General features: G+C 42.6%; 1 protein-coding gene and 2 non-coding genes across 3 annotated transcripts; all 3 read left to right on the top strand.

Moving 5' to 3' along the window:
- The first annotated feature begins 44 nt into the window (after positions 1-44).
- On the top strand, positions 45-4740 carry HSPA8 (heat shock protein family A (Hsp70) member 8). The gene is made up of 9 exons (XM_022560220.3): positions 45-159; positions 877-1086; positions 1352-1557; positions 1751-1903; positions 1995-2550; positions 2763-2965; positions 3221-3419; positions 3770-4002; positions 4309-4740. The coding sequence occupies exons 2-9, from the start codon at positions 882-884 to the stop codon at positions 4504-4506; spliced, it is 1953 nt and encodes a 650-aa protein (XP_022415928.3). The 5' UTR covers positions 45-159; positions 877-881; the 3' UTR covers positions 4507-4740.
- Positions 3022-3107, top strand: LOC115804209 (small nucleolar RNA SNORD14). Its single transcript, XR_004025076.1, has one exon. It is a non-coding gene; the product is annotated as a small nucleolar RNA SNORD14 (small nucleolar RNA).
- LOC149748828 (small nucleolar RNA SNORD14) lies at positions 4105-4189 on the top strand. The gene has a single exon (XR_016393981.1). It is a non-coding gene; the product is annotated as a small nucleolar RNA SNORD14 (small nucleolar RNA).
- Positions 4741-22037: the final 17297 nt, after the last annotated feature.

Raw genomic sequence — 22037 nt, 5'->3', positions numbered from 1 at the left:
AGAGCCGTGATGGGCACTGACAGGGGCGGGCCCCTTCTGGAAGGTTCTGAGGCAGGGTATAAGAGACGGGGCGGAGGACGGAAACCGGTCTCGTTGAACGCGGCGGCAGCTCTGTGGGTTGCTGTTCTCTTTTCCAGTGGACCCGGGCCTGCGCTCCAGGTAAGTTAAGGTCTCTGTCTTCCAAGGCTTTTGGCGGCCCTTCGGGAGCCTACCGCCCGGCTCAGGCTGCATGGGTTTGCAGCGGCCGGAGGCCTTCTAAGTGTGTCAGGCAGGGTGCGTGCGGCGATTCCTTTGCCCGGCTGGGGATCTTTGTTTCCGAGGGGAGGCAGCCTCCTTGGGGTGCAATCGGGATGGAGGAGTGGGCTGCGGAGGTCGGGCCGCCCGGAGGGGGAAGAGGCCGCGCCCGTTTGCGGGGCGTGGAACTGGCGCCTTAGAGCTTGCTGTGCCCTGTTTCCTTGTTTCAGGACCCATTCTTCTTAAAAGAGGAAGTCACAATTGGCACGCGCCCAAAGTGGGGGAGGGGGCTTCGGACCCTTGCAGGCCTTGCTGTGTTGAGCACGGCGCGGGGAGGGGAGGGGAGGGCTAAGGCTCAGCCCGGGGCATGGGACCACGTGTTCAGGTGTGGCGCAGACCCTCTTGGCAGGTGCGTGCTTCCGTCTGCGGCGGGCTCTGCGGTTCGGACGGCAACCTTACTGCAGCACGCCATGCCTGCTCTGACCTTCCCGCGTGGATATTTCTGACGAGAGCAGTTTCTGGGGCGAGGTTCTAAGCATAATTTGCGGAGTGGTCGTATCTGGTAGCGTTGACTTGGTAAACGTTTTTTAAGTGCTTGAACCGCTTTTCAAACCATGGACTTTTTTTTTTTTCTCCTTCCAGCAACCATGTCTAAGGGACCTGCAGTTGGCATTGATCTTGGCACCACCTATTCTTGTGTGGGTGTCTTCCAGCACGGAAAGGTGGAAATAATTGCCAATGATCAGGGGAACCGAACTACCCCAAGCTATGTCGCCTTTACTGATACCGAACGATTGATCGGTGATGCTGCAAAGAACCAAGTTGCAATGAATCCCACCAACACGGTTTTTGGTAAGCCAGTAAATCTTCATGGTATGAATTTAAGTGATTTCGGCAGTGTGTAATCTGAGAAGCTGTCTCAGAAGGTTGTTAAATGTGAGGCGAAAGCCCTAAGGATAGGAAAAGTTTTCTGTAGGGAACTTCAGTGATTATCCTTTTAAGGCTTAAGGTTTGCGGCATCTTGGTCATTCAGAACTTGAATCCGTAGGCATCTGGTCTTGGAACGGATGTAGTGTAATGAAATTCAAGGTAACGTTTGTATTGATATCTTTTGCAGATGCCAAACGCCTCATTGGACGAAGATTTGATGATGCTGTTGTCCAGTCAGATATGAAGCATTGGCCCTTCATGGTCGTGAATGATGCAGGCAGGCCTAAGGTTCAAGTAGAATACAAGGGAGAGACAAAAAGTTTTTATCCAGAGGAGGTGTCATCCATGGTTTTGACAAAGATGAAGGAAATAGCAGAAGCCTACCTTGGGAAGGTGAGTAGTGCACAGTACTGCAGGGGAGGATACAGATGGGGATTACCAGGTGTCCTGATAATGGTGGCGTAAGAGTGAGCAGTAGATAAATCTATCAAAATGGGTGGTAAAACCAGAACGTTATTTGAGGATGTATCCTTGCGTGTCCAAGTAGATGATATAGTGGTTAAGTTTTAATCTCTTTTTTTCCTAGACCGTTACTAATGCTGTTGTCACAGTACCTGCTTACTTTAATGATTCTCAGCGTCAGGCTACCAAAGATGCTGGAACTATTGCTGGGCTCAATGTACTGAGAATTATCAATGAGCCAACTGCTGCTGCTATTGCCTATGGCTTAGACAAAAAGGTAAGTACCATGTTTTATGTATGCGTCATTCAAGATTAGTCTGAGTCACCACAAATAATAGATATGAGAATAATTTGTCTTGTAATTGCAGGTTGGAGCAGAAAGAAATGTGCTGATCTTTGATTTAGGTGGTGGCACTTTTGATGTGTCAATCCTCACTATTGAGGATGGAATCTTTGAGGTCAAATCTACAGCTGGAGATACCCACTTAGGTGGAGAAGACTTTGACAACCGGATGGTCAACCATTTTATTGCAGAATTCAAGCGCAAGCACAAGAAGGACATCAGTGAGAACAAGAGGGCTGTCCGTCGCCTTCGCACTGCTTGTGAGCGTGCTAAGCGCACTCTCTCTTCCAGCACCCAGGCCAGTATTGAGATTGATTCCCTCTATGAAGGAATCGACTTCTATACCTCAATTACCCGTGCCCGATTTGAAGAACTGAATGCTGACCTGTTCCGTGGCACACTAGACCCTGTGGAGAAAGCCCTTCGGGATGCCAAGCTAGACAAGTCTCAGATCCATGATATTGTCCTGGTGGGTGGTTCAACCCGCATCCCCAAGATTCAGAAACTTCTCCAGGACTTCTTCAACGGGAAAGAACTGAATAAGAGCATCAACCCTGATGAGGCTGTTGCTTATGGTGCAGGTAATCTTTTTGTTCTAGTTAAACAGTTTAATAGGCAGCCTGTTAGGAGGCCTTAGCTAACTGATGAATGATTTTTAAACATTTGTGGTTTCCACCAAAAGCTGTAGGTAATGACGGCAAAACTTTGGATGTCTGAGCGATTGAGAATGGTTAGTTACATAATGAGTTATTGTAGTACTGTGCTTTATTTAAATTTTGTTTTAATCATATAGCTGTCCAGGCAGCCATTTTATCTGGAGACAAATCTGAAAATGTTCAAGACTTGCTGCTGTTGGATGTCACTCCTCTTTCCCTTGGAATTGAAACTGCTGGTGGAGTCATGACTGTCCTCATCAAGCGCAACACCACCATTCCCACCAAGCAGACGCAGACCTTCACAACCTACTCGGACAACCAGCCCGGTGTACTCATTCAGGTATGTCTCTGTGGCCTAGATTACTTGAGGTCCTATAAAACTGGGGAAGACTTGTTCCGCTGTGATGATGGATTCCAAAACCATTCGTAGTTTCCACCAGAAATCCTGTGTTGGCCAATTCCTTCCTTGGATGTCTGAGCGATCAGTCTTTCCTAATCAAGCTAATACAAATCTGAAGTAGCACAGATATTTGTGATTTTTCTTCTTGTTTCTGTGTTTTTATTGTAATTTTGAATTTATTTGTTTCATACCAAGGTTTATGAAGGTGAGCGTGCAATGACCAAGGATAACAACCTGCTTGGCAAGTTTGAACTCACAGGCATACCTCCTGCCCCCCGTGGTGTTCCTCAGATTGAAGTCACTTTTGATATTGATGCCAATGGCATCCTCAATGTCTCTGCTGTGGATAAGAGCACAGGAAAAGAGAACAAGATTACGATCACTAATGACAAGGGTAAGTTTGGGCAGTATTTTGTGAGTGTGCTAAGTGCGCACTTTTGAGCACCCAGGCCAGTATTGAGATTGACTCCTTCGTAGAGGGAATCCATTTCTGTATCTGTCATCCATACCTGATTTGAAGAATTAAATGCTGACTTGTTCCGTGGCACCCTGGACCCTGTGGCACTCTTACCTGCTTTTTTTAGAGGCAGAATTTGGTTCATAATGGTTTTATTTTCCAAGTGTTTCTACTCTTACTCCAAGGGCATTTAGCGGAGATCATACTTAGCTGCTAAATGGAGTTGCAGGGTGATGGTGCAGAACTGCAGGTGATTGTCTTGCCTAAAAGGTTGGTTAATTTTACAGGCCGTTTGAGCAAGGAAGACATTGAACGCATGGTTCAGGAAGCAGAGAAGTATAAAGCTGAAGATGAGAAGCAGCGGGATAAGGTGTCTTCGAAGAATTCTCTTGAATCCTATGCTTTCAACATGAAAGCTACTGTTGAGGATGAGAAACTTCAAGGCAAGATTAATGATGAGGACAAACAGAAGATTCTTGATAAGTGTAATGAAATAATTAACTGGCTTGATAAGAACCAGGTTTGTAATTTCTATTGCCAAAGATTTGAGGGTGTGGGGTTGGGTGTAAAGGGTTTTAGCAAAAGCTTAGATGGGTGGGTGGGTTTTTACAAATTTGTAGGGTCACGATGATGAATGGTTCAAAACATTCGCGGTTTCCACCAGAACTACAGATGTTGGCAACTTCCTTCCTTGGATGTCTGAGTGACCCAAGATCTTAAACGTAACTTCATGTGCTGTTGTGTGTCCAGTGTGTCAGATTGATTACATCAGGCTTAGAGTCTTCTATTTGAAGAACTTGTAATAAAATATTTTTATTTTCCTCAGACTGCAGAGAAGGAAGAATTTGAACATCAGCAGAAGGAGCTGGAAAAAGTCTGCAACCCCATCATTACCAAGCTGTACCAGAGCGCAGGAGGCATGCCAGGAGGAATGCCAGGAGGAATGCCCGGGGGCTTCCCTGGTGGTGGAGCTCCTCCGTCTGGTGGTGCCTCCTCTGGGCCCACCATTGAAGAGGTTGATTAAGCCAGCCTAGCATAGGTTTAGCATTGTTCCACACAACATTGAAGGACCCAAATTTGTAGCAAATTCCATGGCAGTTTTAAAGTTGAGCTGCTGTAGTAAACTGGGCATTCTTGATACTTGAACATGGAACGTGTGCACAGGGAAAGGAAATAACATTGCACTTTACAAGCACTGTATTGTAAGTGGAAAATGCAATGTCTTAAATAAAACTGTATTTAAAATTGGCACCATAAAGTTGTTTTGACTCTGTTTACAAGGGCAGTAAGGTAGTGTTCGGTTTTGGGGGTTGAACAACTTTCTGGCCTAATAAGTATTACAACAGTATCTGGGTTGTCAATGACAAACTGTTAAGTCTAGGCAACTGCCTGAACCTTTTAAATGAAGGCGTAAAAAATGGGAAAATGTGTAGACCTTTTGCTAGCTAGGCTCATTTAGTACTAAGTCTACATAAGTGTTAGTGTAGTTTGAACTGCAGGTTATCGTGCTTTCCAGTGTTTGTGTTAGACTAGAAAGGGGCATCCCAGATATTTTTGAGTATTCCATGTGGTTTACTTGAAACCACCTGAGAGTTCAAAAGAGGATAAATTTGAGGCCAAAATTAGGACAAGGAAGTATCCTGGCAGAAGTAACATGTGGTATACACAGGTGACTTCAGGTAGTGTCCATCTGAAATCCTTTAATCCGTGGGCAGAGGCTTTTCTGTTTTCTCACCTGAGTATTAAGGGCTTGGAATTAATGGAGCTAGCTGTAAGGTTGGCATAGTTAGGTCCCTTGACCCCTTTGAAACAGACTTTAAGGAAATTGAGTGTCTAATTCTAATCTCATCTTAAATCATAGCCAACGTAACTCAGCAACTTCAGGCAGAACAATTGTGTTTACCAAGCCTAATTACGCTGGACTGTCTTAGGTAAGCTTGCTTAGGAGCAAAGGCCTTCTCGTTGGTTCTTTGTTTGTTGGGCCATTGGTATGTTAGCTTGAGTTGACAGGCCAGAAGGTATTGCACCTGAGAGTGAATCCTGTAAAGTCATGTTTGTGTGAGATGGGCCTGCTTAGTGCCAACCAGCCACCTAGTGGTCACTTAGGAAGAATCTCAGTTTTGGTATGGTGGGATGTCTTGGGTCACGGTTCATTCTCAGCAGAATGACCGAATCTTAGTTTCTGCTTTAGCTCTCCTTCACCTTTCTGTAGCTGTTCTTGGATGACCCGACTAGCATAACACAGATGACAGTCGAGCTTCGTAAGAGTTTCCCCAATAACTACCTGGCGTTGACCCTCCCTCGTTCAGGTTAGTGGGTATAGCTAAAGGCTATCATTCGTAAAACAGCTGATGTTTCTTCTAAAAATACATCAAATTGACTAAGTTTAGTGCCTTAGGTGTGTGTTAATGTTTGGCAACTCTCCAGGAATTTATAGCACTGCACCCAATTTGTTTTCTCCAAGGGCTACAAATGAAAGCATAGTTGATGTATTTTTTTTCCACTTGTTTTCAAGTGAGTGGGAATCTGACCTGTGTTTTAGTATTTACTGCATTGTTTGTGAACCTGGAGCAAACCATGTGTGGTTGTTTTTTGAGACCACTCTCAAGGAAGTAACATGTCTCGTGCATGAACCATGGGATCTTGGTAAGAAAATTGAAGATCAAGTGTGATGGTGAAAATTAGCACAAGGCCTAGTGGAAGGTTATCAGTAGTAGCCATTACCGGAAGTTGTTGAATTTGAACAGTTACATAAGTTGTAAGTTTCATCAGTGAAATAAAGCTTTACACAGGTGGGAGAAACAATGCATTGCTGGGCCTGTGTAGTAGAAAATAAGTGGGGTCAGGGAGGAGCTACGGATTAGATTAACAATTTGCTAGGTTTAATTATACAGTGGAGGGGGGAGCCAGCCAGGCATTCGAATTTGGGGTAGACTTATTGCAAGACCTGTATGTTTCCTCCTGCATCCCAGTGTAGTGAATTATGAAGTACTGGCTCATCTCAGTGCAGAGCCTGGGGTTCATGTGTACTGGAAGGGATTTCTTTAAACCAAGGGAATTTGCAATCTTGCTTCTGAAAACACTTGAAATTACGTGCTTAAGGACTTGGTCCCGGTGTCCTTCAGATAATTCCGTTTGTCTTTTTCTCCCCCCGTCAGTCCTTTGGGTGTTCAAACTTGGAGACTTACCTTTTGCGAGAAGTCTAAGCAGTCTGGGGATTTGAACCCAATGACTCAAGTCAATTTTTGTCTTTCACTTTGCCTTATTTTTTTAGTTTCCTGCTGTGGGCTAAGCCCTGACTGCAGGAGTAGATACAGAAGCTGGTGAAGATGTGTTCCAGCCTTATAGGAGAGACTGACATTCTCAAGATGAAGACAGTTACAAAATGGCACCCTTTTTGCCGGGAAACGCTGGCAGTAAGTGTAAGTTAGATTGTTTATTACAGCCTAGAAGAAGATGTGGAGAAGGTGGCCATAAGAACAGCATTTACAGTTCTCCAGTCTAGATAGTTTAATGGTTTTCGCTTGTCTTACTCTATTTGATTATCCTAACAACCTTAAGAGTGATGGTTGGATCGTCTGGCTGTGCATGTGTAAGTCTGTATAGGGTGATGACAGAAGCAATTTCACTTTTGTGTGGATTATTATAATGAATTGTTATAAATCTAAGGTCATGGCCCTCGGATGCCTGGCATTTACATTTTGCACAGGGCACCATTGGATTGGAAAGTGAGAGCAAAAAAGTTCAGTGGCCCTCAATCTCCATGTCCAATTTTAAGAGTTACATGCTGGTTTCAGCTGGACTTAGCAATAACATGGTTATGTTTAAAAATGTATTTTTATGGAGTAACAGTAATTGGAATTTTTAAACTATTAAGGGAATAATTTTCATCTTAGAAGCCACAGCAGTACATTTACTCCCAATGATATTACTGCAGTTATTTATGTACTTAAAAGGTACTGTAAAGAAAACGATGCCTGCAAACAATTCTTTGCTGAAACAATAGAGTACCTACAATATACTTTCTTAGGAAAAATAGCCTTTTGGGTTCTGTTACGGTGAAATGGGGTGATTGGTGGGACATAAATGGGAAAGGCTGAGGATTTTCTTTTCTTTGGTCTATATGGCTGTAAGGACATCTTTATCCACTAGATGGCAGTAAGCTATTTAGAAAACTACTTGGGTCGCTGAGAGAGGCTGCTGGAACATTTTCAGTAAGGTTTGTGCTTTTTGTTTCACAAGTTGCCTAACTAGAAGCATGGTAAATGCTGAGGAAAGAAAGCTCCGAATGTTCCCGTTCCAGGCAAATCATTCCCGGCTGAATAAGTTGAGCAAGTGCCCTGACTGTGGGGTATGGGTTTGAGTAGAGATTTTTTAGGGTACTTGGGACAGACAGGTTAAATACAGACAGAGCTTTGAAATACGCAGGAAAAAAAGATGAGTCTCCCCGGGAAGAGAAAACAGTCTTTCCTGATCCACTCTTTCTAGTTTAAAACTCTGTGTTATTTCCCGCATCACCCTTGACTCCGACTCCTGAGACTCATGACTTGTATGAAATGTTTGAATTCCTCACCAAACTGAAACTCATGAGTGCAAGAATATCCACGCACTCTTACAGTTCCAGCCAGTGTCTGGCCCATTGTAAACATATAATGTCAAGTGAATGAATGAAAAGGGATGGAGCAGGCACCCCAGAAGTTAGTGATAGAATGTGTTCCCTTTGGGCTTTATGATGCTATGGTCATGGCTCTTGGAGTGGTGAGAGGCTGGCTGGCTGGCTGAGTTCAGGCTCCCTGCAGATCTCCGCTACAGTTCCTCCTTGCAGAGTGGGGGAGCCAACATTAGAGCTGCATGAGATGAGGAAACGATCAAGCCCAGAGCAGCTCTAGCCAAATGAAAGTTGGCAGTAACAGAACTGTCCAGGTCTTTGACCTAAAGGACCACCTGCAGTCTTCAGATTGCCCCTGAGATCTGGGCAGTATGTGGCGTGAGTGGGATGAGCAGAAGTAGTGTACATAGTCTCTGCAATATGAGAGGACAGTCAGGGCCTGCCAGGAGAACTGAAGCCTAAAGCTGGGCCACAGAACACTCAGGATGCAGCCAGCCCCAGGACCCTAAGAAAAAGGCTGCCAATCTTGACCTTGCATTAGACACCAAAAACACAAGCAGCAAAAGAAAACATTGGGCTTCATAAAAATTAAAAATGTGCTTCAAAGGATACCATCAAGAAAGTGAAGAAAGACAACCTACAGAATTTGGGGAAGATATTTGCACGTCATAGATCTAACAAAGTAGTACTATCCAGCATGTATTACAAAAACTCTTAAAACTCAAAAAAGAGAAACCAATGTTTATAATGGACAAAAGAAGATACAGAAATAGCTAATAATCATATGGAAAGAAGCTCAACATCAATAGCCATCAGAGAAATGCAAATCAAATCCACAGTGAGGCAGAACTTGATATCCACTAGGATACCTAGACAAGAACAAGTTGGCAAGGATGTGCAGGAATTGGAACCCTCATACACTGCTGGTGCGCATGTAAAATGGTGCAGCCGGTTTGGAAAACAGTCTGCAGTTTCTCAAAAGTTAGAATTAACATGTGACCCAGGCATTCTACTCATAGTTATGTACCCAAGAGAAATTATAGAGAAACATAAATCCACACAAACATTTATACACAAATGTTCACAGCAGGATTATAATAACGGGAAAGTGGCAATAATCCAAATGTCCATCAGTAAATGGATGAATAAAACATGGCATGTCCATACAATGGAATAGTATTCAGCAGTAAAGGGGAATGAAGTACTGATACATGCTACAACATGGATGATCCTTGAAAACAGGGCAGTGACAAAAGCCCGCATATTGTATGATTATGTGGAATGTTCAGAGTAGGCACATCCTTTGAGATAGAGGTGGTTTCCTAGGGCTGGGGGAAAGGACAGTTGGGGGAAAATGCAGTTATGGCAAACAGGTATGGGGTTTTGTTTTGGGATGGTGAAATCATTCTAACTTGGTTGTGGCAATGGTTGCATAGTTCTGTGAATATACTAAAAATATTGAATTGCATACTTTAAATAGATGAATTATTGAATAGTGTGGTATATGAATAGTATTTCAACAAAGCACTTAAAAATCTTTTTTAAGTTAGAAAAGAAGGAGGCTGCAGAGCTGGCTTCCCCAAAGTGGGGGGAGAGAGAATGTATGTGAATATGAAACCATATTTTTACTCTCAAGGAACTAAGTAATAACATTGGCTGTGTGGTGGTTTTCCATTTTATCCCCCAGGTTTATTGACGTAATTGTCATATAACATGGTATAAGTTTAAGGTGTACAAAGTGTTGATTTGATACATGTTGTGAAGTGATTACAACGATAAGGTTAGTTTTTCTGAATTAACAAATATTGTATATTAACGCATATATATGGAATCTAGAAAAAATGGTGCAGATGAACCTATTTCCAGGGCAGGAATAAAGATGCAGACATAGAGAAACGGACATGTGGACGCAGTGAGGCAAAGGGAGGGTGGGATGAATTGGGAGATTAGGATTGACATATATATACTACCATATAAAAAATAGATAGCTAGTGGGAACCTGCTGTATAGCACAGGGAGCTCAGCTCGGTGCTCTGTGATGATCTAGATGGGTGGGATGGGGTGGGGGAGTGGGAGGGAGATCCAAAAGGGAGGGGATATATGTATACATATAGCTGATTCACTTCCTGTTGCACAGCAGAAAGTAACATAGCATTGTAAAGCAATTACACTCCAATTAAAAAAACAATGAGGTTAATTAGTATCTCCATCATCTCACATAATTACTGTTTCATTTTTGTGGTGAGAACATTTAAAATCTACTCTCTCAGCAACTTCCAAATATATAATACAGTGTTGTTAAATATAGTCACCAGGCTGTACATTATTAGATCCCCCAAACTTACCTTGTGACTGGAAGTGTGTACCCTTTCACCAAATCCTCCAATTTCTCCACTGCCCTATGCTATTGCCTTCTAATGTCTACACATCCCTTTGAGACTGTGGACTCTCAAACCAAGCTGATACAGCTTCCAAACCCAAGAGTTGAAAAAATTAGATTGGGCTGAAAAGAAAGCAGGCTGCAGGCAAGTAACCACTTGAAAATACATTGAACGGACTTCCCTGGTGGCACAGTGATTAAGAATCCGCCCGCCAACACAAGGGACACGGGTTCAAGCCCTGGTCTGGGAAGATCCCACATGCCGCAGAGCAACTAAGCCCATGCGCCGCAACTACTGAGCATGTGTACCACAACTACTGCAGCCTGTGCACCTAGAGCCTGTGTTCCGCAACAAGAGAAGCCACCGCAATGAGAAGCCGGCGCACCGAAACGAAGAGTAGGCCCCGCTCACCGCAACTAGAGAAAGCCTGCGCACAGCAATGAAGACCCAACGCAAACAAAAATAACTAAATTAAAAAAAAAATTAGATCAAGCCACATTAAAAAAACCAAAAAAGACATTGCAAATATTCATCAGAAACCTTATTTATTTGTTGATTTAGTGTTTCTAGTGTGTCTGGGACCTGCTGTGTCGTTTACTACCTGTGTGACCTTCAGTGAATTATTCTTTCTGAAGCTGATTATCTTTACCTATGAAATGGGGATTATAATAATCAGCCATTAGGTGTGTTATGAGGATTAAGTGAGCCAGGGTATGTGGAGAGTTTAGCTCTGTGCCTGACGCATAGAGTACGTGCTAGTAAGGGTTATTAACTATTAATTAAATGAATTAAGTGATAATATTAACATTTCCTAAGGCTGCCATAACAAGGTACCAAAAACTTAAACAACAGAAGTGTATCGTGTTGTGGTTCTGGAGGCCAGCAGCCGGAAATCACGGTGTTGGCAGAGCCATGCTCCCTGCATGCTCAGGGAGGGAGCTCTCCTGTGCCTCCCTTCTGGCTTCGGGTGGCCTCCTGTGTCCTTGGGCTTAAGGATGCAGCACTCCAGTCACATGACTGTCTTCTCCCTGTGTGTCTTCACGTTGTCTTCCCTCTGTGCACGTCTGTGCCCAAATTTCCTTTTTTTATGAGGACACCAGTCGTACTAGGTTAGGGCCCACGCTAGTGACCTCATTTTAACTAGATTACCCTGTAAAGACTGTTTGCAAATAAGGTTACATTCTGAGGTTGTGGGGATGAAGACTTTAACTTTTTTTTTTTTAATGGGGGGGGTACATAGTTCAACCCATAACAATCACATTCCCTGTTATCAAGAAGAGGAATCTCCTCCCCAGCTTTTGCACAAGAATAGAAAGCAAATGAGACGAAATCGAAATACCTGTTCTTTTGTGGGACCAATAAAAAGGCCTTTTCATTGCAGTCTCTTTCCCTGAACCGCAGGTCACCAGCTGTGGGCAGTGTTCCTCTCTATCCCTTTACCAGCCCTTGGTCCCTCTGGATTTTCCAACAATGCCTCATTCTGTTATTTCCAGTGATTTCCCTGTGGGCAGCAGTTTATTTCTGTCATCAAGTCTCTGATGAAATCTTTAGCCATGAAATATTTAGTCCAATCCCAACAAATCGTGTATGGTGTTAATATGTCACAAGCTGCCCGCGGCCTGCATTATGTGGTAATTTGGAAGCAAGAGAAGTGATAATATGGGGCCGGGCTTCTTTTGTGAGCTCGCATTAATGCTGGAGCTGGTGTTGTCAATTGACAGCCCATCGATTTGGGCTAATAGTGTGTGGAGGGGGCAGAATTGGGGCGAGGTAGGGAATAAAGGATATTGATGGCCAGTCGCCAGGATCCTGGCAGCTTTTAATCTATTATTGCCCTCTTTTAATGCAACTTCCGTGTCAACTGCATTTACTTCCACCAGCTCTGCCTGCTGTGCTGAACTGTGAAGCCAGTGGGATGCCACCCCCAGAGTGGCCCAAAGTTCCCCGGTATTGATTCTTTGATGCTCTGGGGTGTGAATTATAATTATTTAATTAAGCCCTTTAATGGGTATCAACTATGAACCTTCGCCAGCCCAGGCTGGGGTGGGTGGCCAGGGCGAGGTCCTCGTCATTAATCTGTGTTCATCTCGTTGCCACCAATTGTCCTAACCTCGACCCTCTTTTTTTCCTCCTATTACCGCATCTATGGTTTTAGTGGGAAGCAGGTCGATCTACTCTCAGAGAGGAGCTGGGAAGGGGAGTTGCTGATTTGGGGAGGCTGGAGGGGAGGCCATGGTTGAGCAGATTGCAGTGTCAGCTGTTCACACTGAGGGAGCTAGTCACTCTTGTCAGATCTGCTCTGCCCAGTTCTAGTTTGCCTATGCAGGGGGGTGATGCAAGAGATCTTGCAGCCACTTCCTTGTGTAGCTTTGAGTCCTATTTTAGATCAGGAATATTCCACACCCTCACTTAAGTCATTCATCAGCCTTCCCAGAGTACAAAGTACTGCCTTGTGCCCTCAGGGAACTTCAACTCTAGTAAGCGGTAGAGGGATCAATAAGTAAATAAGTAGCCACAAGACACTAATGAGCCTTGAGAAGGGGCAAAGTATAGGAAGTTAAGGCACCCCATGGGAGGGGCCTTGACCCAGGCTTGGGGGTCAAGGAGGGCTTCCTGGAGGGACAAATTCCTAAACTGAACCTGAAGAATGAGTAGGAGGTAGTCATAGGAAAGAGGAAGGGCATGCTAGTCAGTGGAACAGCATGTTGGAAAGGCCTGGCAATGAAAGAGAAGGCCCAAGAAATTTGGAGACCTCATCTAGTTGAGGCCAATACTTTGTATGAGGTGGGGACAGGTCCCTCTCCCAACCTGGGTTCTTGTCTTCTACCTGCCTGTCATGCTGATAAAGCTCATCAGGAGCTTCAGGAAGCTCAAAAAGTCCCAGATGGTATTTCCCATCATTTTGTCAGATGCTTTTGTGTTTCTACCATACTTTCTTCTAGGCCAAGAGTGATTTTTACTTCACTTGTTTAGTTCATGTGGTGGTTTTAAAACATGTCTGCAATTTTTTTGAGCACTCCTGTCATCAAGGAATGGAGTCTAATTCCTCTCCCCATGAATATGGGCTGGCCTCGGGGACTGACTTCTAATGGATAGAAGGTGGAACAGGCAACTCCGGGTAACTTCCAAGTCTAGATTATTAAATTCCTACTGCTTCCACCTGGTTCTCTGGACATTCACTGTAGAGTCTTCAGCTGCCCTGTAGGAAGTTTGGTCCCCTGAGTCCCCCATGTGGAAAGACCACATAGAAAGAGATGCTTGAGGAACCTCATTGTTGAGTGGTCCTAGTCTGGGTACCAGACACATGAGTGAAGCAGCCTTGGGAGTTGACTCCAGCCCCAGCCATCAACTGACTACATTTTCATTCAGAGAGCCCCTCAGTGAGAATTGGTCAGCTGAGCCCAGTCAACCTCCAGATTTATGGGCAAAATAAATGATTGTTATTGTTTTAAGCTACTGTTTTAGGGTGATCTGTTACACAGTGACAGGTAATTGGAACAGTTAAGTTTGGTAAAGTTTGTGTTTGATTAAGTTTGATTACCATAGCTTGATAGTAAGTCTTCAAATCAGGCAGCCATAGTCCCCCAATTTTGTTTTTCTTTTTCAAATTTGTTTTGACTCTTAGATCTTTTTCTTTTCCATGTAAATTTAAAAAATCAACTCATTTCTTTGGTTTTTTTAAAAATTTTTAAATTAATTAATTAATTTATTTATGGCTGTGTTGGGTCTTCGTTTCTGTGGGAGGGCTTACTCTAGTTGTGGCAAGCGGGGGCCACTCTTCATCGCGGTGCGCGGGCCTCTCACTATCATGGCCTCTCTTGTTGCGGAGCACAGGCTCCAGACGCGCAGGCTCAGTAATTGTGGCTCACGGGCCCAGTTGCTCCGCGGCATGTGGGATCTTCCCAGACCAGGGCTCGAACCCATGTCCCCTGCATTGGCAGGCAGATTCTCAACCACTGTGCCACCAGGGAAGCCCCAAAAATCAACTCATTTCTTCTAAAAAAATTTCCTCCTTGAATTATAATTGGAATTTTAATGACTATAGATTAAATTGGGTAAAGCTGATACCTTAACAATATTGAATACCAGTCCATGAACATGGCATAGCTTGCTGTTTTTTTAGGTCTTCTTTAATTTCTGTCAGCAATGTTTTGTCGTTTAGAATGAAGAAAGCTTCTGCCTTTTGTTAAATCGGTTTTCATTTACATTTTTTAATGCTATTGTAAATAGAACTGTTTTCAAATTTTCATTTTTCAATTACTTGCTCTTACTTTGTAAGAATACAGTGGAACTTAAATGTTGACCATGTATTTTGTGATCTTGCTAAATTCACTTATTAATTCCAGTACTGGTTTTGAAGAGTTTCTTAAGATTTTTTCCATAAGCAATCATGTTATCTGCAAGGAAAGATGATTTATTTCTTCCTTTCCAATATGTACATATTTTACTTATTTTTTTTCCTTATTGCTTTGGCTGAGACCATCAGTAAAATGTTGAACAGAATGGTGAGAGTGGACATCCTTTGCCTTGTTTCTGATCTTAGGAGGAGAGCATTTAATATTTCACCATTAAGTATGATATTAACTTTGGGTTTTTCATAGATATTCTTTAACAAATTGGGTTTTGGTATCGTGCTTGTATTAAGGGTAAATTTGAGCATGGCAGCCTGTCCGTGATAAAACTGCCAGCAAAGACCAGGATGGAGGAAGGAGACTAACGCAAGAAATGTAGGTGCTCACAATTTAAAGACAATGACTGAAAACAGGAAGTGTTGCAAAATGTGGTTTTCAGAGACAGCCTGGGAAGAATGGACATAGGTGGGGCCAAGAGAGAATAAAATCCTCAAGATGGGACTTGTGGGCTTAGAATGGCTTCCTTCTTCCTCTCCACCTGCTGATCTATTCTTTTTTTTTTTAATAAATTTATTTTATTTTATTTATTTTTGGCTGTGTTGGGTCTTCGTTGCTGCATGTGGGCTTTCTCTAGTTGTGGCAAGTGGGGGCTACTCTTCGTTGCCATGGATGGGCTTCTCGTTGCGGTGGCTTCTCCTGTTGCGGAGCACGGGCACTAGGTGCATGGGCTTTAGTAGTTGTGGCACACGGGCTCAGTAGTTGTGGCTCGCGGGCTCTAGAGCGCAGGCTCAATAGTTGTGGCACACGGGCTTAATTGCTCCGCGGCATGTGGGATCTTCCTGGACAAGGGCTCGAACCTGTGTCCCCTGCATTGGCAGGTGGATTCTTAACCACTGCGCCACCAGGGTAGTCCCAATCTATTCATTTTTCAAAAGCTGAAATAGTCCCTCTCGGGATTCTCCTGGGCAACGTGGGTGACGCCCCCATTCATTGTTCCCTATACATTTGATACCTTTAGTAGAGCACTTTTCACACATTTTGGAGCTGTCTGTGTGGCTGGCTCTCTCCCCCTGGACAGTGAGATCCTTTGAGGTAGGGACTGAGGCTTCTTCATTTTCATATTCTCCCTACCCCTTTGAGGCCTTGCCTCCCTGGGAATCACGGAGCAGAATCAGAGCTCTGGGGTCTGCGTAGCATGTTCCTCCAGCTGTGCAAACCTCAACAAGTTTTCCCTCTGAAAATGCTTTTCTTTAAAATATGATTTCCTTCTAAGAAGTTGTACCTAAGTTGTTTCTTACTTGTGGGAGATTCTGTTTTCTCATTTTTAAAGAAAGGAATAATAATACCTATCTTAGAGGTAGTTGCTACCTGCTCTTTTTTGGGTGTAGGCACTTAGTGCATATGTGTTGAATCAAGGGACACAGTTTCTTTTACTGGAACAGAGGTGTGGCTTAGAGATGAACAAACGGACAATCTTGCATGGTCCCAGACACAGGGTGAGTGGAAACTTAATTAGTTAAATCCTACCAGGCTTTAGAAAGTGTATACTGTAATGCAGTGGAGTTCCCAATCCAATCAGAAATTGAATTTCTTTTTTATAACAAATATTTTATAATATCTCTTTACTATTCTGGAATGAAATTCATAGGTAATCAAAACATTGCATTTAATGTTCTAATTATAAATCTGAAAAAGAGTGAAAGAAAATGTTTGCAATAAAATGACGTGTGTTTCAATAGACGCTCAAGTTCAGTTAAACTGGAAGACATAACTAGTGGGATGCTCACCCCTTCTTGTGAAAGCAGATCCTTGTGAAAGCAGAATTCAGGCCATTGTTTTGGTGGCTTAGACATCAGTGGCACTGCTGTCAAGATACACTCTTCTGAAATGCTGACCAAATCTTTGTATTGTCCCAAATGAAGCAAGGACATTCATTTCTTATTTTACATGGTATTCACCTTCTGGAAAAATTCAGTGTATTTTTCAGTTGTGCAAAAAAGACTTCATGTTATTTTTATACAACATTATTTATAGAAAGCTTTTTTTTTTTGCGGTACGCGGGCCTCTCACTGCTGTGGCCTTTCCCATTGCGGAGCACAGGCTCCGGACGTGCAGGCTCAGCGGCCATGGCTCATGGGCCCAGCCGCTCCGCGGCATGTGGGATCTTCCTGGACCGGGGCACGAACCTGTATCCCCTGCATCGGCAGGCGTACTCTCAACCACTGCACCACCACGGAAGCCCTAGAAAGCTTTTTCATCTACATGAATATCTGGAAGACATTCAGAAATCACTCTGGGTTCAAAAACCCTGGCACTGCCTCTTTTTGTCTATGTGGCCACTTCACATTCAGTGTCTTCATCTGTAAAAGGTGGGTGATATACCCAGTCACAAGGCACGCAAAGGTTTAAATGACAGGGTAGCAAATGACACTCTGTACAGTATCAAGTATCCAGTGCTAATATATATTGAGCATTTATTATATGTCATGAATAGTAACAATGCTCTGAGTTCAGTGCCATTATTGACTCTAATTTTCAGTTGAGTAAGTGAGGCCCAAGTTACTTGCCCAAGTTCACATAAGAAGGAACACAGCAGAAATGTGAACACAGGTGACTCCCAAGCCTGTTTGGTTCCCCTCCACGCTGTACTGAGCCTACCATGAGCAGTGCCAGGCAAGACTATCCCTGAAATTGGCCAAAATTGATCCCTCCTGAAAGCCCACCACTCTTACAAAGGATCTCCACTGACTAATGCTCTAGAGTGCTTGCATGATCTGAGGAGGAGAGGGCAGCTAGGCCAAGTGACAGAGGAAGGTGCAAAGGGCATGCAGAGAGTTCTCATCTGGGGAGTCCTGAACTGTAATCATGCCAGGGTCTTAAGTGGGTGAGGTGGTGTCCTGAGTTGAATAGGCCACTTGCTTTAAGGACAGGCTGATTTGGGCTGAGTATAAAGACTAATTTCCCAACATTTAGAGCCATCTGACAATTCACATCAACGCTGAGAAGGCACCTGGTGTGTTTGTAGTGTTATGCTGACTCCAGAGGGGCACAGAAATGAGTCCCAGAGACTCTGTCTTAGGAGCCCACAGTGGAGAAATCAGCGTAAGTCTCTGTTAGGCTGGAAAAGGAAAGCCTGGGGCAGCTGAGCTACCTACTCTTTTTTTTAAAATTAAATTTATTTTTAATTTTTATTTAATTTATTTATTATTTATTAGTTTTTGGTCATGCCATGCGGCATGCGGGATCTTAGTTCCCCAACCAGGGATCAAACCTGTGCCTCCTGCAGTGGAAGCGTGGAGTCCTAACCACTGGGCTGCCAGGGAAGTCCCAAAATTTTTATTTTTTTAAATTTTTTATTTTATATTGGACTATAGTTGATTTACAGTGCTGTGTTAGTTTCAGGTATACAGCAGAGTGAATCAGTTATACATATACATATATCTATTCTTTTTCAGATTCTATTCCCATTTAGGGAAAAGAATAACAGAATATTATTACAGAATATTGAGCAGAGTTCCCTCTGCTCTACAATAGGTTCTTTTTGTTTATCTGTTTTAAATATAGTAGTGTGTATATGTCAATCCCAAACTCCCAATTTACCCCTCTCCACCCTTTCCCCTTTAGGTAACCATAAGTTTGTTTTCTAAGTCTCTGAGTCTATTTCTATTTTGTAAATAAGTTCATTTGTATCACTTTTTTTAGATTCCACATACAAGTGATGTCATATGATATTTGTCATTCTCTTTCTGACTTCACTTAGTATGATAATCTCCAGGTCCTTCCATGTTGCTGCAAATGGCATTATTTCATTCCTTTTAATGGCTGAGTAATAGTCCATTGTATATATGTACCACATCTTCTTTATCCATTCATCTGTCAATGGACATTTAGATTGCTTCCATATCTTGGCTTCAGGAAACAACGCTGCAATGGACATTGGAGTGCATGTATCCTTTCGAACCATGTTATTCACCGGATATATGCCCAGGAGTGGGATTGCTGGATCATATGGTAGCTCTATTTTTAGTTTTTTAAGGAACCTCCATACTGTTCTCCATAGTGGCTGTATCAATTTACATTCCCACCAACAGTGCAAGAGGGTTCCCTTTTCTCTACACCCTCTCCAGCATTTATTATTTGTAGACTTTTTGATGATGGCCATTCTGACTGGTGTGAGGTGATACCTCATTGCAGTTTTGACTTCCATTTCTCTAATAATTAGCCATGTCGAGCATCTTTTCATGTGCCTCTTGGCTATCTGTATGTCTTTGGAGAAATATCTAGGTCTTCTGCACATTTTTTTTAAACTTTTTATTTTATATTGGAGTATAGCTGACTAACAATGTTGTGATAGTTTCAGGTGCACAACAGAGTGACTCAACCATACATGTACATGTATCCATTCTCCCCCAGATGCCCCTCCCATCCAGGCTGCCCATTTTTTGATTGTTTTTTTTTTGTTTTTTTGATATTGAGCTGTATGAGCTGTTTGTAAATTTTGGAGATTAATCCCTTGTTGGTCACATCATTTGCAAATATTTTCTCCCATTATGTGGGTTGCCTTTTTGTTTTGTTTATGGTTTCTTTTGCTGTGCAAAAGCTTTTGAGTTTAATTAGGTCCCATTTGTTTATTTTTGGTTTTATTTCCATTACTCTAAGAGACGGATTGAAAAAGATATTGCTGCGATTTATGTCTAAGAGTGTTCTGCCTATGTTTTCCTCTAAGAGTTTTATAATATCTGGTCTTACATTAAGGTCTTTAATCCATTTTGAATTTATTTTTGTGTACGGTGTTAGGGAGCCTTCTAGTTTCATTCTTTTTTTTTTACATCTTTATTGCAGTATAATTGCTTTACAATGGTGTGTTAGTTTCTGCTTTATAACAAAGTGAATCAGTTATACATATACATATGTTCCCATATCTCTTCTCTCTTGCGTCTCCCTCCCTCCCACCCTCCCTATCCCACCCCTCCAGGTGGTCACAAAGCACCGAGCTGATCTCCCTGTGCTATGCGGCTGCTTCCCACTAGCTATCTACCTTACGTTTGGTAGTGTATATATGTCCATGCCTCTCTCTCGCTTTGTCACAGCTTACCCTTCCCCCTCCCCACATCCTCAAGTCCATTCTCTAGTAGGTTTGTGTCTTTATTCCTGTCTTACCCCTAGGTTCTTCATGACATTTTTTTTTCTTAAATTCCATATATATGTGTTAGCATACGGTATTTGTCTTTCTCTTTCTGACTTACTTCACTCTGTATAACAGACTCTAGGTCCATCCACCTCATTACAAATAGCTCAATTTCGTTTCTTTTTATGGCTGAGTAATATTCCATTGTATATATGTGCCACATCTTCTTTATCCATTCATCCAATGACGGACACTTAGGTTGTTTCCATCTCCGGGCTACTGTAAATAGTGCTGCAATGAACATTTTTCCTCTAAGAGTTTGATAGTTTCTGGCCTTACATTTAGGTCTTTAATCCATTTTGAGCTTATTTTTGTGTATGGTGTTAGGGAGTGATCTAATCTCATACTTCTACATGTACTTTTAGGTGTTAGGGAGTGATCTAATCTCATACTTTTACAAGTACCTTTACATGTACTTGTCCAGTTTTCCCAGCACCACTTATTGAAGAGGCTGTCCTTTCTCCACTGTTCATTCCTGCCTCCTTTATCAAAGATAAGGTGACCATATGTGCGTGGGTTTATCTCTGGGCTTTCTTTTTTATATATATATATATATATAAATTTATTTATTTATTTATTTATGCTGGCTGTGTTGGGTCTTAATTTCTGTGCGAGGGCTTTCTCTAGTTGCGGCAAGCGGGGGCCACTCTTCATCGCGGTGCGCGGGCCTCTCACTGTCGCGGCCTGTCGTTGCGGAGCACAGGCTCCAGACGCGCAGGCTCAGTAGCCGTGGCTCACGGGCCCAGTCGCTCCATGGCATGTGGGATCTTCCCAGACCAGGGCTCGAACCCGTGTCCCCTGCATTGGCAGGCAGATACTCAACCACTGCGCCACCAGTGAAGCCCCTGTTAATATGGTGTATCACATTGATTGATTTGCGTACACTGAAGAATCCTTGCATTCTTGGAATAAACCGCACTTGATCATGGTGTATGATCCTTTTAATGTGCTGTTGGATTCTTTTTGCTAGTATTTTGTTGAGGATTTTTGCATCTATGTTCATCAGTGATATTGGCCTGTAGTTTTCTTTCTTTGTGACATCCTTGTCTGGTTTTGGTATCAGGGTGATGGTGGCCTCGTAGGATGAGTTTGGGAGTGTTCCACCCTCTGCTATATTTTGGAAGAGTTTGAGAAGGATAGGTGTTAGCTCTTCTCTAAATGTTTGATAGAATTCGCCTGTGAAGCCATCTGGTCCTGGGCTTTTGTTTGTTGGAAGATTTTTAATCACAGTTTCAATTTCAGTGCTTGTGATTGGTCTGTTCATATTTTCTATTTCTTCCTGATTCAGTCTTGGCAGGTTGTGCGTTTCTAAGAATTTGTCCATTTCTTCCAGGTTGTCCATTTTATTGGCATAGAGTTGCTTGTAGTAATCTCTCATGATCTTTTGTATTTCTGTAGTGTCAGTTGTTACTTCTCCTTTTTCATTTCTAATTCTATTGATTTGAGTCTTCTCCCTTTTTTTCTTGATGAGTGTGGCTAATGGTTTATTAATTTTGTTTATCTTCTCAAAGAACCAGCTTTTAGTTTTATTGATCTTTGCTATCGTTTCCTTCATTTCTTTTTCATTTATTTCTGATCTGATTTTTATGATTTCTTTCCTTCTGCTAACTTTGAGGTTTTTTGGTTCTTCTTTCTCTAATTGCTTTAGGTGGAAGGTTAGGTTGTTTATTCGAGATGTTTCCTGTTTCTTAAGGTAGGATTGTATTGCTATAAACTTCCCTCTTAGAACTGCTTTTGCTGCATCCCATAGATTTTGGGTCGTCGTGTCTCCATTGTCATTTGTTTCTAGGTATTTTTTGATTTCCTCTTTGATTTCTTCAGTGATCACTTCGTTATTAAGTAGTATATTGTTTAGCCTCCATGTGTTTGTATTTTTTACAGATCTTTTCCTGTAATTGATATCTAGTCTCATAACGTTGTGGTCGGAAAAGATACTTGATACAATTTCAATTTTCTTAAATTTACCAAGGCTTGATTTGTGACCCAAGATATGATCTATCCTGGAGAATGTTTCATGAGCACTTG

Source organism: Delphinapterus leucas, chromosome 7, assembly GCF_059928025.1.
Source record: "Delphinapterus leucas isolate spDelLeu-1000000601 "Yukka" chromosome 7, BTC_Dleu_Yukka2, whole genome shotgun sequence".
Classification (NCBI taxonomy): domain Eukaryota; kingdom Metazoa; phylum Chordata; class Mammalia; order Artiodactyla; family Monodontidae; genus Delphinapterus; species Delphinapterus leucas.
The sequence above is the reverse complement of the archived record's forward strand: the minus strand, read 5'-3'. Positions and strand labels throughout refer to the sequence as shown.